We start from the raw sequence: 20402 nt of genomic DNA on the forward strand, positions 1-20402 counted from the left end.
CAAAGAATTTATCATTCTTTATAAGGTTAGTGTAGCTCATCCAAATCCACTCTCTTGCATACACAGTACTGACTTTATTCAATTCACATCTAAATCCACATATTCATTAAAAATACCTACAATAAACGTGTATGCATGGAAAACCACTACACGAATGCAGGAGAAAAAACAATATCAGTTTTAAATGTCTCGCTATAGCAGATGAGCATTCAGTTACAAGGTTAAAAAAAAAAGGGGGGGGGGGCAGAAGATATGGGTAAAAAGATGTCAGAAAGGTAGACATTGCATTCACATACACAAATGCACACAGCATGTCAATATGTATAATGATGTTGGCTGGCAGAGGTTGAATGAGTTTGAACCTGACAAGGTGTTCATAGTAGATCTATTGAGATGCTATATACTAATATTGTTCCGTGTCCATTGGAAGATTCCAGAAGCCTCTGGCAGCTGACATTGTTCTACATATCGACATGAATTGTTCACCTTATTTTATTTTTTACCTGTATCTTCATGTATACTATGCTTAGACAGTGGTGCTCACCCTCCCCCTTTTTTTTGCCTTCCAAGCATTGGTGAGAAGACTCCAGAGCTTGCACAAAGAAGAGACTGATGACACTGTGGAAGTGTGTTCTTTCCCATACAAATACACTTTATTTTCACTTGTTTTTGCCATCTTTGCCTAATCTCGTATAGCAGAGCACTGTTCTCGTTTTTTCTCTGTGCGGGCTGGGCTGCAGGCTTCTTACAATACCCCTCCTAGTGGCCATGTATTGCATTTTCCATTTGCATTTAAAAGCACACATTAAAAAATGTAAAGCAAATATATAACATAATAAAGCCTTAGTGTTAAAAGAACGCTTTAAAATTTTTCCATTTAAATACATCACACGTCATTTTATCTAATTGTTCTTGTAAATGTATAACAGGAAAAGCTTTATTTTTTTTGGATGCTAAATTGAAAATAAATGTGTGCTGCCCTTTGGATGGCAGTTTTATGGTATAAATTATTTGCTCTAGTGTTGATTAAGTCATCATTTAGTCATCTTTCTTTTCATCAAAAGATCTTTTGGTGATAAAAGGATTTCTTTTTTTTGCTTTAAGCTCTAAGTAAGATGCTACTTTGAACAGCAGCTTTTCCCACACTTCTCAAAAAGAAAGAACGATTTAATGGTTTATAAATACTGGAAATGGTAAGGGACAAATTGGATTACATTAGTCCAGCTTAAACTTAGCTCCTGAGAAGTCTATACCTTAGGGCAGAGCCACATGTGCGACATGGATTGTTATTTATGCTAGTGTCATTAAAAAGTTCCTACAATGGTTTGTAAAAATCAGCGCAATCACTAACAATCATACCATCTCAGGGACCCCAGGCTCCTGATCAAACTGGCAACAGTACTAGAAATGCATGAATAATTTTATACATCTGAGTAACACTATAAAACACAAGCAATGTGTATTTTATACGGTGTAGCTGGACCACTGTCACAAGGTTGCTATGAAAAATTCCCGCTCTCCCAGTCTGTCATTAACATGTGTGAGATGGCCTCAGCATTACACCACTCTACAAGCCACGCCCTGTAACATGTTTCGCCCTCTCCCCCTGGGGATTAGTCAGAGGTATACCTCTACAACTAGACCCCAGTGGGTGGGGTGAAACATGTCAGAGGGCGTGGCTTGTGAAACAGTGAAATGCTGAGGTCATCTCACACAGATTAACAGACTGGGCGAGGCGTGATTTTTCAAAGCATACTACACCCCATTCTTAAGCAAAAGTGGAACAATATATATCTTGCTTTTTTGCTTAGAGAGGCACAAGTATAAGCAGGTCACTGTCACTGGGGTAGTGGAGACTTGAAGTGGATTCCAGGACTGATCGAGGAGGTTTTTAATGCTTCAGCAGTATACTGTATGTAAATTATTTACAAGATGTCATGTCCAAACTTTTATCCCCAAATCCGACACACTAGTATAGTTACTATTCACGTGTCTTCCTTGGACATATACTGTATACTGAAGCTTATACAATATCACCCAGCATTTTAAATAATGGTAAGTGCTATAAACAGAATATTATTATGTGACTGCATACATACAAGCAGCTGTCTGGAGATGTCAAAGATAGGCCAATAGATTTTTTTTTGTTTGTTTTGTTTTTTAGCAGAATGTTTTTAAAGCTCGATTTTGGCAAACAAAATTTTTAGATTGTAAGCTCTAATGAGCAGGGACCTCCGATTCCTCTTGCACCAAATTGTAATGTAACGGTAATGTCTGCCTTCATTTTGTTAAGGGCTGTGCAAACTGTTGGCGCTATATAAATCCTGTATAATAATAATAATAATAATAATAATCCCTTGTTACCACTAGCAACTTAATCTCTGCCATGTGGGGGAACCCACACACCAATCGAAATGTGGGACTGGCCGAATTTGGAACAGTGTATGGGTGGCTTTAGGTAGTAAAGGTTGATAGAGTACTGAAGCTTTCTTTCAAAAGATCAGACGGTGGTACATAATCAAAATAACCTTTTGCCATTGTTGTTCTACAGTAATAGTACCGTTAAAAAAACAAAAACAAAAAAAAACAACCAAAAAACATTGTAGCAGATCAATGGCAATGAAATGATGAGAAGACAATAAAAAAAACATAGATGACTGTGTGGTAGTTGAAGTCAAAGATGGCAAATATTAGTACTATAAAGCCAAATAAACTTGAAAGAGATGGAACTAAAAATAAAAACACATACGCTCTGCGGTCATGGTCTATCCTGTTTATTTTTCCACCAATAAAAACTCGGATCTTGCAATTACTCCACTTCTTTTTTGTAGTCAACAGATAGGGTATCAGCAATGTAAGGCCTGAGCAAAAAAGGAAAGGATTAGGTTGGGATCTCATTAAAGAAAAACAAATGGAACATACATAAACATGTGATCTCATCCTGGACAGCAGCTGGTGCTCTTCAGTCAACCCCAACATATACACACAATCTCTGGTATAATGTACATGACATCCCTCTGGCCACTCTTCTAACCAAAACAGTCCCAAACAATCAATAAGCAGCACAGATTTACACCCCTCAGAAAAGGTTCAGTGGCAATCAACTGCAAAACACAGCTGAATCTTTCCCCAGGGAGTAACAATGGGAATGAGGTCAAAGTGTGCATCAGATGAAACTGAATAGGAATCAAACAGTGAACAGGAACAGTGATCTGATCAGCTGGAGAGTTTCTGAACATTTGTTCTCAAGCCAAGGTCTACAGAACCTGCTGTGTATTACTGCCGGAGAGAGTGGTCCAAGCTCGCCAGCTGCTCCAGCACTGTTTTCAATGGCAAGCAATTTCTGAAAGTACATCATGCACATCCCAGTATAAGCTGTCCCCTGCCTATAGGACACTTCCCGGGTTATGGCCATTGGCCCTATTAAATCTGATACTATTACAAGTTATGAAGAACACAAGTTCAGCAAATAAAATGAGTGATGGCGAAGATTAATTTAGAATTGGATGGCAAATTCTTACAATTATTGAGGCCCCTCCAGAGTATGAAAAAATAGTTATGTCATGCAAATGTACAAAATTACAAGCAATCCTTAGATCCCCATCAACCTTCAAGCAAAAATATTCTATAAAAATATTTTTTTAGACTTCCGACATGAACATTAAAGTGATTGTTATTTAAAAAAATATATATATTACAAACATGTCATACTTACTTGCTCTGTGCAATTGTTTTGCACAAAGCAGCCACAATCCTCTTCTGGGGTTCCCCGCTGGCACTACACTCCTGCCTCCTCCAAGTTACTTGCTATGGGGGCACTCATGCAGGCTTGATCCCAAACCACATTCTGTGGTGTGTCTATACACACACAAAGAACAGCTTGGCCCTGCCTCCACCCTCTTCCAATAGGCTTTGACTGAGAAGTAGGAGCCACCTCCATGTCCAGTGAAGTGAAAGGGCTGTGAGAGCCACTGCTCTCAAGCACCATGCTGGATCCAGATCGGGCCCAGGTAAAAGGGGAGGGGGGGCTGCTAGGAGCAGCTGCAGTAAGATTTTTGTTTACCTTAAAGCAGTTGTATAGTTTTTTTTTTTAACTTTTACCTAAAGGTAAGCCTATGATAAGGCTTACCTGTAGGTAAAATAAATATCTCCGAACCCTGTATGGTTTAGAAGAAATTCCCCTCGCAATGCGCACAGGGGATTCTCGGCTGAAAGCCAGGCAGATGCCAGACCCTGCCGGAAAGAAATCTCCTGCACGCACGCGTGGGAGCGACATTGCGATACCCGGAAGACACAGAGGGAACACGTTAGCTCCCTCAGCGTGGATCAGGTGAGATGTCGTGACCGCGTGCTAAGGTAAGTATTTTATAATGCTGTGCATACTAGCTCATTGTGCCTTTTGCCTTACAGGTCTGGGAAAAAAAAACGTCAGTGGGTTTACTCCCGGTTTAATGCAGAGAATGCATTAAGGCGAATAAAAAAAAAAAAAAACACAACCTTCTACCTTTACAACCATTTTAAATAAGGCTGTGTAGCAAAAACAGCATAAAGCTGGTCATATGGGGAGGGAATTTTGTCAGTTTCCTGGTGAGCTGTTTAAAAATTCGCTCAGTTGGTGGCCCTGTTCCGTTCGACAAGTCAATCGCTTGATTGACACTCCTCGAGTGAGCTCACTTTAAAGATTTTAGCCGAACAGTGGCTAGATACAAGAAGATGCAGCTGCTGCCATCACCACCAAGCAGGGGGGTATCCATTCATGATGTTTAAAGGTGGATAGAGTTTCTGTTTCTTTTGATTGGCCTCCAGGCTGGAAAGAATAAATCTATGGCCGGTTTAACAACCTTAGCAGACTGCTACTGTTAACATCACTATCAACAATAGGCGTTTCACAAACCAAGATAATTTTTTTACTGTTCAGTGTCACTTAATAGGTATGCATTCTGCTATTACCATAGTATGCAAGTCCGTGGAATCACTTAATATGACTTGGTGTATGATTTTTTGCTTCTTGCAGGGCTACTTAATATTTCCTATTCACTCTTGACATCAGCATACACTTGCGGGTATGTTAAAGCACAAGTTGAAATAGTGCATTCATCCTGTTAAAACCTTTTAACCTCCTATCCCATTTAATCACATTCGTACTTTGATGCTGTCTCCTGTTTGCCAGGGGGGGGGGGGTCCTCTCAGCACAAAAAAAAGTATATTTGGCAAAAAGAAAAATTAAGCAACTTTCAGTTCCCAAGATTATACAGAACAATTGCTTGGCTGAGAGAATATCGGACTGCTATGTTATGTGTATAGATAATTATAGTCTTGCTCAAGAGATCAGTAATTACCACACACCTTTCCAATAAAGGGTGCTCTGCTGTAGGTACCCGATGTCTGAATTTGAAAAAGGTTGCAGTACCCAATAATTTGGATTATTACAAAAAAAAAAAAACTTTAATATTAATCTATCTATCTATATATATATATATACATACACACACACACACATATACACATATATATATATATATATATATATATATATATATATATATATATATATATATATATTACACCAGAACAGTGCTATAAAACCCTAGTGAAATGATAAAGGATCTAGAACATTAACATGGCAATGGAAAAAAATGTATGCATAATGCATTTGTAAACTGATGCCACAGCTGCAAGACAAACAATTGCAACACATTAAAGCCCAGTTCACATCACATGCAATCCAGTGTGTTTTTTTTCCGCATCAAAAACGCCTGTAAAGTAGGTGATATGGCTTTCAATAGCATAGCTCACACCAGTGCTCGCAGATTTAGTGCGTTCCAGTTGCAGAAAGAAAAGGAGAACATGCTGCATTTTTCCTGCACTGGACTGTACTGGAAAGCTGTAAAATGCATCACAAATGCACTGGAACGCACTTAAACACGCCAAAAAGCACTGGAACACACATGTCGCTATTTATGGTTAAGAAAAAAAGGGGGGGGGGGGGGGAATGCACCGGACTGCATCAAAAACGCCCATACAGAAAAAGTATTTGGAACACATCTGGACTGTGTTTCTATGGTGTGAACTGGCACTAAAAGAAAAGAACAGAAGATAAGACGTTCATTATTTGGAAAGCAAATTTGTTATTAAATCAAACCAATCCAGGATGATATAAACACTAGATGGCAGCGGTTTTCTGAGGTTATTAGGGGAAATAATTTACTACTACTGTGGATTTTGATTAAAGGCAACAGGAATTGCCAAATCCTGGGTGTAAAAAAATAAATAAAAAAAAAAAAACACACCTCTAATCACTTACAAGAATTCAATGCAAATTCAAAGCTGTTCTATTATTGGTCTTTTAGGCTAGAATTGTGAAGAAACATCTTATTTGACCCTTTCATATAGCTACCTCCATCATCAAAGAGCCACCACACATCAATTGTATTTTTGCCTTGCTTTCTCTGGAACTGTAAGCTGGCGTCCAGAAGTCTCTGGTCTGCAGAATTCAGTGCTACACCTTGTCCTTTGGAACCTGCAAAGACAGGACACAAAGATAAAACACACAGAGCATCAGTTTTTGTTTTGTTTTTTTAACCACAAAAGAAGAAAAGAGAAGGAAGTAGTAAGTGAATTTTCTGTCTCGTAACACAGCCAAGATTAATTCTCATTTTTCTTCTACAGGATCTCCTTGATCCAACTCTCCAGTCACAACTTTAATATCACAGCAAGCTACACTGACATAACCATTCTTTTACTTGTTTGTTGCATTGAAGTATTTTAAAGGTAAACTCATCAGCACCTGATCCCTAGACAACTGGTTGATCTTACAACCTAAGAGTAACAAAACATGCATCACTATGAAAGGACTAGTATCTCCTAAATTTCAAACTCTGGCCAAGAAGGCCTCCCAATCTTAATATTCCACCTCCTGTCCAATTTTTTGCTTTCAGTGGAGAAGAGTTAAGCCAAATTATTAGTGAAGTACAGAGCTTTTTCTGAAAGCACTCATAGATGGTGTCCTTAGGTAATAAAATCGGGTACATAGGTTGTTCTCTTGGAAGGCATGAGATAAAATGAACTAGAGCACTATCTTTGTGTAAAGACCAGAAAAGGATCCTAGGTAGCCTAGGTAGTTCTGATTTTTTTGCATCCTGAAGGACTAGCAAATCGAATGCAGTCTTCAATACTGTCAATAGTATTGGACATGTCAGTAAAAGCTAAAAAATAAAAAAAAGGGCCTGCATAACTCAGGCCCATAATCCTACTTGCAATCATCCTAACATAACCTAAAATGAAAGAATCCATGTTCTAGTTTCAAATCATTGTTCAAGCAAAGCATAAATTAAAAAATATGATTTGCCTTGTTCACAGATAAACAATATGAGAAAACTTCAAAAGATGGAATAGGCTAGATAGTTAAAAAAAATGTAAATAAAAAATAAATCTGAAAATGAAAGTCAGATTTTATGCCTCATTACTAACTACTAATTCATGGTTTTCCCCAAGTCCTGGTCATCTGTCCAGATGTCACTTCTATCCTACAGTGAAAGGTATGTCATGGTCAAGAAAAGAAAACCCACAGAAAACACTTAAGTATACAGAAAGGATACAGGAAATAAAGAGAAAAGAAAAAGACTAAGAAAGGATGTAGCCAAAACAAAAATGATAATGCCTGCCTTTTTTCAAAAGAGGTTGTGTAGGTGTTTTTCCATCGTCTTCATCATCTGGATATTATTTAAAAAGAAAGATGAAAAGCAATGTTATTTGTGTTAACGCCAACAAAAAGAACGGTAACCTTAAAGCTCTTAGGCTCGTTCCACACCTTTCCATTGTCAAGCATATTTAACATGCTTTCATGTGTGTTAATGTGCACTTTCATCCATTCCCTGCTACTTTGTTAGGTTCTGTTAACCTATCAAATGGTAAATAAAGCTGAGGTTGCTATGATTGTGGGTGGTCACCATGTGCTAGAAACACATGTTTTCATGTGTTGCCATTACCATCATTATGGCTAACAACATACACTGATGCAATAATAAATAAAATGCATGTCAACATAGGACACATATGTAAACTAGCACCATTAAAAAACAATTGCAAAGCTGTACACATTCACTGACACATTTTAATGTGTGATAAATCGTAAAGGTGTGAACGGGGCCTTAGTCCACCAAACATGGTTATTTTAGCTTTGGTACAGGATGGTTAGATGTTTTACGCTTTTGTTTCTTTTATACTTTGAAAACAGATCTTTGCATTTGAGTTCCCATAATGCTTAACTGTCTCAGCTCTTATAAATGGGGGGTTTCTCTCTGCCTTACCATGTATTTAAATAAATACAATGGAAATGATGATTCACTCTCTGCTGCAGAAGCAGGTCTGACCCAAAAGGGGCAGGGTTGGTTATACCACAAAAAAAAAAAAAAAAAAAAAAAAAAAGGGAGGTGAATATTGTACGATTTAGGCCATTCACTCTGTGAGCATGTCTACGTTTTGTTTATGATGAGTTTTATTCACCACTACTAAGACTCTAAAGTGAGCGCAGCATGCCAATACAAGATGTACCATTTCCTTTCATAAATCATTTACTCTAAATGTTTGCATACACTAATATGTTTTATTGAACCCCATGTGTGGTTCCTCTTTGTTTCTGTACACCTGCGAAGAATAAAGAGCATACCAAATGATGTACAGACAGGAAAACTAGACAGTAAAAAATTACCTCACAGCATGAATGCCTTTTAAATGGCGTACAAATAATAGACGTACAAATAACTGTACGTCTATTATATTTTAGATAATTTGCTACCAATCAATAATTATAAAAAAAAAATAAAAAAAATTGTAAATACACATTTTCTACAGGTTATACACAAAAAAAAAAAAAAAGAAGGAGTAGGAGTTTTAAAGTTCTCATCCACCCAGCAGTGCTGTGTATCACCCTGGGTAACTCAGCATCCATATTAATTACAAAAGGTCTCGGAGAAGAGGCAGATGATCATCACAGTATCCCATTCTCTAATCACAGAACACAGCGGAAACAGACTCTTTTAATGTGGGGATAACAGCAACTCACACAGAACCTCCATGGTCAGTGGCTCAGAATTCGCTAAGGCCTTTGGTAAGCAATATGCAGACTCTGCAGGAGAAGGTACTCATTGCCCCTCTATGGCTCACCAAGCTATTTGCGGACTATAAAGTCCTGCATAACTGTAGTGAAAACCTCAGCATAAAAGGGCAGAAGAACCGGCCACACCCAATAAAGCTAAAGAGGACTCTGATGACGGAATAAACTGGCAAATAGATTCTAGGCTGCAGATGTTAGCACCATCAGTGGGGACATGGTGTAGGACCATTACGAGAATGTGATCTGAGGGTTCCTGTTACAGTGGGGATGCCCCCCTTGTCTCTAGAATCAGACAAGTTGCCACCGTGTGACAACTATGGGTTTAAGAGTACTAGGCAAGGGCTTAGCTACTCGTGAAAGCCAAAGAGCTGGCAGCAGATGAGGGCTGGATAGCCTGAGGTGACCAAAGTCACTGTAGGTAGGCAGCAGGAACTAACCAAAGACTAGAGCTCTATGTGGTTCTTTGCAAGCAGTAGCAGGGAAATGCTTCCTTGACACTATATTGCAGGAAATATGGCATGGATCATGCGCCTGCAACACTCCACCCAGTGGATGATGTCAGCATTCAGTACCAAAATGTAACCCATTCTGCTGAGGAAAATGGAAGGAAGTGGTAAACTGAAAGGTACCCAGAAATAAAGTGAGTCTTTGGTGAAAAGGTTAAGTGCCAGGGCAGTGCTTTAGGCTCTGGACCTAGAAAGCACTCCACAGATAGCTTGTTACCAGGATGGAGCCTGGAAAGCTCCTTATGCAGAACATAGTGTCCTAAGGTCATTTCCAGGCTATCCCTGCAATATCCAGGCCAGCAGGGTCCAGACCTGGCATTCCAAAAGCTAGGCTGAGGTCCCCCCCCTCCACAGATTAGCTGCAGTTGAAGACACCAGCCCTAGCAGCGATGTAGAGAAGATTCTTGACTGAAGAAAATCGTTTTGAAGAATAAAAGCAGAGCTGAAAAAAAACATGCCCATTCTCCTCCTTGCACATTGTGAACCACCCTCAACAGATGAAAAACAAGTACAACTGCACATATGTGGATACCTTTTCGCATCATGGGACTTGTGTCACTTGAGAACTGTTTCGAAGACTCTGCCTCAGCCTTTTTACTATAGTCTACATTTACTATCACATCTTTGGTGCCAGGTGACTTCTCTTGAGATGATAGTAATTCCTCTGGAGGAATAAATAAAAAAAAAAACAGATTAAAATATAACCAAAAACATCATATATGTTTATATATCCTCAATAAACCAATTTGTATAGATTTTTGCTCTATGCTTTTGTTACAAAGAATTAATGCACACACTAGGGCAAATATCACCAAAGTTATCCTATTCAGAAGATTTTGGAACATGGCAGGAGACCAGAACACATAGGAAGCTGACAAACAAATTTACACGTGATAACCAACTTCTACACAACAGCTACACTGACTTCCAGAGTCTGACAAGCCAGACCACAGAAAGACAAACTCAGCAGTAATACCAACAAGATGTGTAGTCAAAGTTCAGAAGAACTATAATCAAAAAAGATGGGGCACAAAAGTTTAGCAAATTTCTGTAACACATGCCTAAAGTTACCAGCTGAAAGCAACACAAGCACTGTGAATTTGCAAACCGTCATCTAATAAATTGTCATCTCTGAGTCTAGAAATAAGGAGGGTCTCATTTGTAAACAGATTACAGAAGAAAATTCTAACCCGGGAGTATTGTATATGCCTGTCATAAAAGAATGAACCTCAGGGAAAAAAAATTTATTTAGCTTAATACAAATCTTAAACAACGTGTGTTAATTTGCTTTTTCAGCCATGTTTCCATCTGTTTAAGTTACGGATGAGGAGTCACATTGTTAACCATCTATCATGGTAGTTTGTAATCTGGGCCACTGGATTCTGAAGGTAATTTGACATCGATAGACTTGGGCAGCTATTGATTAGGTACTATTGATCATTTAACTTCCACCCGGTCAAGCCAACAGATGTGGAGTAATTATAATCTCAATGACAAAATGCAAGTAGGACAGAAAGAAGTGACAAAGCTGCAAGTATAATGCCAAAAGTGTAATGCTTTAGCACCCTTTACACAAAGTTAAACTACATCAAGTGAGAGCCAGCAGTTAAGCTTTGATACAGCTTTTAAAAAATCTAGCCTTAAGTCAGAGCTCCACCCAATAGGAGAAGCTTTGTTTATCTGCCTCGTCCCCCCCACTGCTGCCACATTTGGCACCTTTGGGGGGGTGGGTACCTGGTTTTGACAGGTACCCACTCCAGGATGAGTTCGCCGTGGCAAATTCAGCTGCAAGTTCGGCCCTCCTCCTCCTTACCTCGCCGCCGGGTCATTCACAAAGCGTGGCGCACTTTGCAGAAGCGCAATAGGGAAGCCGCAAAGCTTCACTGCTGATTTCCCTTACTTGAGATGGCGGAGGCAGCACTCGAGAAGAGCTGATTGAAAAATCAGCTCGGGTGAAGGTGCCGCTGGATACACACACAGGTAATCCTAATATTGAAAGTCAGCAGCTACAGGATTTGTAGCTGCTGACTACATTTTTTTTTTTTTATGAATGAGCCTGGAGCTCTGCTTTAAGTAACACCTGGAAAGACAGAACAAAGTAATACATGTACTTTGCCGCCTGGGTAACAGAACACATTGATAAAAGTTAAAGTAAGGCTACATTATTAAAAAACACTTTAATCAGTTTATAAACCGATTATATTTTTTCCTTCCACTCGCCAAAGACATGCTGGTAATTGGCTCAGGTGAATGTACAATAAATATATGTAAAGTGCTGCGTAAATTGACGGCACTATATAAATTACTTGTAATAAATAAATATCTTAAAATGCTACCAAAATCTGAGAGGATAGCCATTTCACAGTGTAATCTGTAGGTGGAGGTGTGTGGCAGAACTTCCATTTACCAGTGGCTAATATTAAACTGTTTCCTGCACTTAGGAGAAAAATTGCACTAAGCCTCTGGAGTTTGAAAACAGACCCTGAAATTCAGGAAATTCCTTTCATCTGAACCATGAATTAGGCTGATTAATAAGAAATGTTCCTACATTTTTCACATGGATGAAGGTACTCAGCTCTATCATAAATTAACAGTAATATACAGTACAGCTTAAATAATTGGTAATATACTTTTATAAACCACAAAAATTAATATTTAAAACAAAGAAATATACTCAATGAATGCAATACCAGCTAATGCCCTGGTTTGTCTGTGTCTGCAGAAAGTCCATAAAGATAAGATTTTTGTAATTTGTATATAATCAGCTGGACTGAGTAATCAGAGTAGGTAAGGGTTGGAAAATGTCAGTTTTTTTGCATCCCAATTGGGGGGATTCTCACCACTCACCATCTCGTTACAAGAACAGGAAAGCAAGGTAAATCTATTCAAGAGAGATCATATGAATCAATTGTTTTTTTTATCAATGTTATGTTCCTGTAGAGGCCTGAGACTGCTGCTGGACACAGACATCTTGAACGTGATATCAGCAAACCCAGCAGACTCACAGCTGCCATCACTCCGTAGTTTTCTTTCTTCATTCCTACCCAGCAGCTACATAGAAGGTTACTGAAGAAAGCTATGATTTCACAGCAGAGAGGGGACTGTGCTAGGGAACGGATACTGCAGGAAGAATTAATATTTGCTAGAAAGTTCAAAGGCAATTTGCAAGTGAATAAAAATGTCATTATGAAAAGGAAAAACAATGCAAATATGCATTCAAAGTTGATTTTCTGTACTTCTATGTTCAATTTTTCTCTAGGTAGAGTTGAGTAGGATTAGAAGCGCTGAGTCAGGTTTTAATTCTGTCCGAGACCCCCGATGTTGGTATAGCCGATTGCTAGGAAAACTAAACTTAGCCTAGCACGCACGGGCCCCAATGTTGGATGGCATTGGCCGTTTCAATAGAATCCGGCTGACATTCGGCCCGTGCGTACGGCAGCCAGTCGGAAGGGGTATGACCGAAAAAGCACTGCCGATTGGCTCTTGATCAGATTTCTCAGCCAATGGCTGACAGCGCTGACCGAAGTGTCTTGGTGGGGAGGGTGGCAAAACACGACAGCACAGCAGGGGACATCACTTAGTATATCAGCTCCTCCTGTGCGGTCGCTTTTTTTTTTTTCCGTTCAGCCCTGCTGGACGGAAAAAAAAAAAGAAGCTATTAGTATGTACCTGCTTAAAGCTAAACTCTCAACGTCTGTCTGGCATGACTTGCTCAACTGTGGCTCTGAAACAGATACCAAGGCAAATCCTGAAGCATTAACAACTAAAATTCTATGTATTCTGCCTGGGCATGTTATAGTTGTATATGTGAACTATATTACAGCTTCCAATGAATTTAAAATGACAACCAGAAGTGAATCCTATACAGATCATCAACATGTGTTGCAGCTTTATCACAAATATTTTCACAGCAGCCAGAGGAGTAAAAACACTCCAAGTACTTCTGAATTTGGTATCCATCACTTACTGGGCTGGCTTGCACCTCCATAATATTTACTGAGGGAAAAGGGGTGCGGTGATTCCCTTGGAGGACATAAAACTTTCAACAGTGACAATACAGACTAATCTATTGTTGGCAAAAGCTGTGCTGTATTACTTCAATATTTCCCTCTAAGCAAGTCTCAAAGTCAAATACTAAAAGCAATTTCTCCTGTAAAAAGGCATGCCCCCAGTACGTCACAGGATCGTAAATAAGAGGGACCTTGCATGCCTTATAATACACCCATTAAACATACACTTTAAAAGAAAACAATAGTTTGGCTTGCCGGAAATGAGTATTTCCTATGATCTCTCATTTTGTCTATAAATAAGTCAGAGCTGCAGTTGCTGTTAAGTGTCCCAGTGGGAACAGATTCCACGAAATGAAAGGGAAAATGCCACATAACTATAAAAACATAAATGGAAGGGGCCTAACTGGCTTATTTAAGAGACAGCTTTTTGTAGACCAAGGCAGGACAATAAACACTTTTTTGCAGTTTTTTTTTTTAGATGTTGGGATTTTAAATATCAAATTTACATTTTTAATTATCAACAGGATTGGATTTAAAACTTTGGAGTAGAAGATGCTGAAGATTTGATGTTCCCAAAATTACGGGTGCTATGCTAAATGAAGACTTTGGAAGAATTGAAGAAAAAGCAGCGTTTATATATTTAGTCAATCATGATCCAGGAATGTACCAGTAGTACTAACAGTGCACTGACAGTACAGGAACACATAACAGCACTTACATGATAACACAATATACTGTATGTTGTGCATATGTAGCACAAGGGGTAGCAGTGTGCTAGCATGGATATTTAGCACACAGTTAATAGCACTATTTTTAATTGGAATTCTACTTTAAGCTAGCGAACTGCAGAAAGCAGTGGCCTAAACCAGAGAATGCTTGGATTGCAGATTCCAGGTTATGCTAAAATAAGAATGTATGCATCTTCAAGTCACTTAAAGTGGTTGTAAACTCAAAAGAAAAAAAGAAAAAAATCTGCAAAATAAAGGCATATTGAGCTAGTATGTATCACATACTAACGCATTATGAAATATTTACCTTAGATCAAAGCTGTTGCAGCAGTCCCCGCACACCGCTGTGACCGGCGTCATGTCTCCAGGAGTTATTTCCAGGTCCGCGGGCTCCGGCGTGGTGACTGGCTGGGGCCGCGATGAAGTCACTCCCACACATGCGCACGGGTGCCGCTGGTCACTGCACGGCTACTGAAGAAACAGCACGAACTGACCGTTTCTTCAGTGCGCACATGCAGATACAGTGAATAGCTCCTAAACTGTGATTTATTTAGGAGATATTCACTGTACCTACAGCCCCCCCCCCCCCTCCTCTCACCTATCCAGCCTATCCTGTTAAAAAAAAAACTAAAAAAAAAAAAAAAAAAAAAAAACAATCGGGGGGTTGGGGGGGAAGAGGGGGGTGGAGTGTACTTACCAAATGTTTCCATCCGCTCTGGTCATGTGATCCTAGAATCAAGAATGCTAGATATCTGGCTTTAAGACCATAGGCAGGCCACAGATGGTGAAAATGTATTTCCTGCAACCATGGGTTTCCACAGACAGTGCTGACAGGGGGAATTCCTCCTGCTGACGTCTGCTCCAGGCGAGGGGCGGGGCAGGCCGGTGAAGCCGTCCCTACCTGGAGAAGACAGTTATTGCTGCCGGCTATAGCAGCTGCTAGCGATAATAATCGCAGGTGAATCTGGCAGGCTGGTTGTGTTTAAGAAAGCATTAAAGTCATTTGATCAATATGATAACCATGTTCAGGCGAAGTCAGCAATGGCAACCACCATAACAGGCTACTTTCAATAATAATAATAGAGAAAACTATGTAGCGTTACAAAGAAATACAAGCGTGCAGCAAAGAAAGGGTGGATGCACATCTGTGCTACGTCATACATTCCTTCTATTGTCTCAAAAGCCATACCGCTTACAGGAGACAGAAGGCAACGTTTATAAAATGCTCTATCAGTCAGCAAAATTATTGTCCACCAACTTTACCCTGCCCATATAATTAGGAGCTCTCAGCTTTCTGGCCCCCATTTCCTGCCGTACAATGTCCTTTGTGTAAGGGGTGGAGAAATCCCTGTAATAATAGCTTGTCCTGTCACACCTCGCCCTGGCATGTCTTCATGTCCTTGATGATATTCTTGTCACTAACAAGTTGTGTTAGTCACTGGAAAGTGTTACTGATCCCTACTGGTTTATTATTTTTCCGCAGTAACCCAGTAAAAAAAAAAATAAAAAAAAAAAAAAAAAAAGTATCCGTGGGCAGAACAAATCTATAAACAGCTATTAAGTACTGGTAGTTCTAATTACCAACAGCAACTGTCAGCTGGGGGAACAGACAGCTGAAATTCCCCGCTAGCTGAAATTATATTTGCAGCATCATTCTTTCAATATAGCCACCAGCCATTAACAGGAAAAGAAAATACAACCATTTCTCATGATAGGATGAACCATGATTTATCAGGAACATTAGAAAAAATGATCTACAAGGTTTTAACTCTTGAAAACGCAGTTACAAAATAAAAAGAGCCTGTACTCCATTTTGAACTTTTAAAGGTAAACCCGTAGACGTCACAGAATGGCCGCCATTACTTTTTTTTTTTTAAAGATAGAAAAGGCCCCTTGATGCCTCTCTGATTTAGTTTCACCTTGTAACTGGACCATGACTGCACTTAGACCCCTTTCACACTGCGCCGACCATAGCGTCGGCGGTAAAACATCACTATTTTTAGCTGCATTTTACCGTTGGATTTGCGACACATTACGGCCGCTGGCGGGGCACTTAACCCCTGCTAGCGATCGAGAAAGGGTTAAAAGCGTCTGCAATGTGCCACAATAGCACCACGCTGCCACACTGATTTCAATGGGGAGCAGTGGTGGAGGAGCGCTTATAACCCCCCCAACCCCGCCCCCCCCCCCCCCACCGCTCCTTCACAAGCTCGAAAAAAAGCTGCTGGCAGGACTTTTCCTGACGTCCTGCCAGCGCACCTCTCCGGTGTGAAAGCCTGAGGGCTTTCACACTGGAGACAATGGTGCAGCTGTTTGAGGGCGGATTGCAGGCGCTATTGTTAACGCTATAGCGCCTGCAAAACGCCCTCGGTGTGAAAGGGGTCTTACTAGCCACTGAGGAGGTCTCACTAAGGCCATAGTCATTCTCATGCAAACAGCAATGTCTAAATTGTGCATTATATTTTATGCAGAAAAATAACCTACAGAATTATTCTGACTCCTGTAAACTGAGGAATAATGATTACTTAAGAGGATGTACCACATTACTTCATCTTGTACATCAGAGGTAAATTTAGTGAACAGGGTCTGACTAAAGTTCTGTTGTAATAATCTAACTTTCTCGCACTGCTGCATTTTTCTACCTTCGCCACACCCAAAAGAAAAGTTCAAGAGCATTCCAATGATGGTGCTTTCATGGAGTCAAATAATTTCAGACAATTTTTAATTCAAGCACCATGCCAATGTCCCGATTACCAACTGACAATCTGGATTAAACATTGATAAGTGCATGCGCATAACACCATTTGCAAATTTTTTTAGGCCGTAAAAATAGAAATAAATTTTGTTACTATTGGATTTAATAAACATTTTCCAACTCCTTCCTTAATTTTTTTGCTAACTCTGCAAAAAGTGATTGTAAAGGTTTGTTTAAAAAAAAAATAAAACAAACATGTTATACTTACCTGCTCTGTGCAAGGGTTTTTCACAGAGCAGCCCTGATCCTCTTCTTCTGGGGCACCCTGGCGGCGCTCCTGGCTCCTCCTCTTCATCGGTCGCCCCCCCCCCCCCCCCCCAAGAAGAGCCGCTTTTCCTGGGGGCACCCGTGCATGCATACTCAAGAGTCCCGCTGCTGCGTCCCTGCCCCTTGATCCTCAGCCCCGCTCCTGTGTCACTGGATTTGATTGACAGCAGCGGGAGCCAATGGCCCCTGCTGCTATCTATCCAATGATGACAGACAGCGGCTAGAGTCACTAGGCTTGTGTGTACATCACTGGAACGGATGGGCTCAGGTAATAAAAAGGGGGTGCCCTGTGGGCAGCTGTAGCACAGAAGGTTTGTCACCTCAATGCATAGAATGCATTAGGCCCCTTTCACACTGGGGCGGTGCGGGCGTCGGCGGTAAAGCGCCGCTATTTTTAGCAGCGCTTTACCGTCGTTTTAGCGGCGGTCTGCGGGCGCTAGCGGGGTGGTTTTAACCCCCGCTAGCGGCCGAAAAAGGGTTAAAACCGCCCGCAAAGCGCTGCTGCAGCGGCGCTTTGCCGGCGGTATTGCCGCGCTGTCCCATTGATTTCAATGGGTAGGAGCGGTTTAGGAGCGGTGAATACACCGCTCCAAAGATGCGGCTAGCAGGACTTTTTTCACTGTCCTGCCAGCGCACCGCTCCAGTGTGAAAGCCCTCCGGCTTTCACACTGGAGTGAAAGGGGCCGGTTTTTTTCAGGCGCTACACAGGCGCTAGAACGCCTGAAACCGCCCCAGTGTGAAAGGGGCCTTAAGGTGAAAATCCTGGAGACTTTACAACCACTTTAAGAGCGACAGTCAAATTAGCCCCTATTAAATCTTAGATAATCAAATGAACATTCCGAAAACAAGAGTTTTCGAATAAAAATCAACAGGTGTATGGCCGGCATTAGAATACCTATTGAATTAGAAGCCACAACAGGGGAAAAAGTAGAAACTTTAAGGTTTCGAATACAAGTAAAAAGGTTGTAATGAAGAAATATAAAAAAAAAAAAAAAAAAAAAGGGACACCACATAATCTCATTATAAATGTATCTACTTGCGCTTTCTTACTTGTTTTTAGAAAACAAGCTTATAGCAAACGAATAAAGAAGCGCACGCGGTTTAAGCATATAATATTGTGAATATTTCCATTTAACAAGTCCAGTATGTTTTAAAAAGAACAGTTTGCGTATTTTTTTTTTCACTGCATTTTTATATGCTTAACACCCAATTACCTTGTCCTTGGAGATGTGAAATATCTAACCCTTCTCTCAGGCGGATGACAACTACACCGTACTGGTAGTCAAAAGCGTCACTGGAAAAAGAAAAGTGTTATAAGGTCACCATTACATAGCATAGCTTAAATGAGTATATAACATTATATTACACGTAGCCGAGGCATCATCTACGGTATACAGCTTGTTATTTTACAGGACACTAAACAAATCAAGGCACGTACCAAAAATTAAACTTTTTATTCATATGCAGTTTTCTATCCAAAAATAGGAGATCCTGTCTATTTTTCAATGGGAAGCATCAGTCAGGCTCTATGCACACTGGGCTTAAAAAAAAAAAAAAAACTCCAGTTCCCATGGCAGAAAAAAAAAACCCGCCAATATAGTTTGTTTTTTTTGTACACAGTTTAGGCGCGTTTAGAAGAGCTTTGCGCTTTTTCTGCCAGAAAGTTCCAGTCAGAAACGCAAACCAGTATTTTTTTTTTTCCCTGCACCTAAACGGTAAGCTTAAAATATGCCTATAATGTGCATAGACACATAGGAGAACATTGAGCTACTTCTAAAGGCAGAACACACAACTCCTGTAGTAGCAGCGATTTTTAAGCCAGTGTGCATGGAGTCTTACTTACTTTGGGTTATCACAGTAGTGGGTGACGCTTTATCAAAGAGTTTACTGGAAGGTTTATAACAGAGAGCCTCGAGGCAAGCTTTGTCTACAGTACAGCCTTTCTAGCCAAGGCTGGCCACAGATGCTCTATTCCCCCATCAACACGTGTTGATGGGGAAATGCCTCCTGCTACACTGCAGGGAGCATTCCGGGCTGGCAAAATATAATGTTTAGTGCTAGTTCCTATAGCCGCTGGCCGTAATCGTATGTAGAAAAATCAAACAGGCAGGTTGTATCTAAGTGTACCCAAGTTGATCAACTGATGAAATCAGCCTGCCCATACATGGTTTGAATCTTGGGCGATCCGGCCTATGGCTGGCTTAAAGCTGGTCACATGGATTGAAATTGGAAGGGTTCAGCAGGAACCAGATGAATTTCGATCCATGTATGGCCCTTCCCGTTCATGAGAAGTCGGGCTATTGACTGACATTTCATGAACGGGCTTGTTGAAAAATCTCTCCTCGATCAGTGCTTGCCACCAATGGGCTGGCAGAGTCGTCCAACTGTTGGAATACAAAGAAGCAGCAGGGAGGATTTTCCCATCCACTCTGAAGTGTAAATACTCGCTACAATACTGCAACTGTTCTAGGTCAGCTTTAAAACGTAGGAACCGAGTGATCACATGACCGCTGACTGCTCAGTTCTGTCTTCTAAAAGCAGAGAGCAGTGACTGTCAGTCACCACTCTCCACTCTGCTCCTCCGGTACTTTTCTTGTGTAAAGGTGTGAACATGTAAGTGCCCTTCTTTTCTCTAACATGGAATTTTAGGGGGTGCACTGTGGGGTTCCTTCTTTATTCCTTGCATGCAAATCATATTTGGGGGCATAAATTTGATACTGTCATATTATCCTATCATATGACCCCTTTCACATTGAGGCACTTTGCAGGTGCTATAGCGTTAAAGATGGCACCTACAAAGCACCCTGGAACAGCGGCTCCATTCACTCCAGTGTGAAAGCCTGAGGGCTTTCACACTGGAGCGGTGTGCTGGCAGGGCATCAGAAAATGTCCTGCCAGCAGCTTCTTTGGAGCGTATTAGGAGCGGTGAACTCACCGATCCTAAAGCGCCCCTTGCCCACTGAAAACAATGGGGCAGTGCTGCTATACCACTGCTGCAGTTTTGTGGGAAGATTTAACCCC

General features: G+C 40.6%; 1 protein-coding gene across 3 annotated transcripts in view; it reads right to left on the reverse strand.

Annotated features, from left to right (window-relative positions):
- Positions 1–20402, reverse strand: part of SLC12A2 (solute carrier family 12 member 2) — a 155864-nt gene that overhangs the window by 14288 nt on the left and 121174 nt on the right. For 2 of the 3 annotated variants that reach the window (XM_077462140.1, XM_077462141.1), the window contains 5 exons: positions 18596–18675; positions 10154–10285; positions 7665–7712; positions 6398–6520; positions 2750–2861 (listed from right to left, as the gene is read on the reverse strand). In XM_077462140.1, coding sequence (XP_077318266.1) covers positions 2750–2861; positions 6398–6520; positions 7665–7712; positions 10154–10285; positions 18596–18675 — 495 coding nt within the window. The remainder of the gene's footprint in view (positions 1–2749; positions 2862–6397; positions 6521–7664; positions 7713–10153; positions 10286–18595; positions 18676–20402) is intronic. The other variant, XM_077462143.1, reaches the window with a different exon arrangement.

Source organism: Lithobates pipiens, unplaced genomic scaffold (genome assembly GCF_037356315.1).
Source record: "Lithobates pipiens isolate NorthernLeopardFrog02 unplaced genomic scaffold, aLitPip1_a1.2 Scaffold_3, whole genome shotgun sequence".
NCBI lineage: Eukaryota > Metazoa > Chordata > Amphibia > Anura > Ranidae > Lithobates > Lithobates pipiens.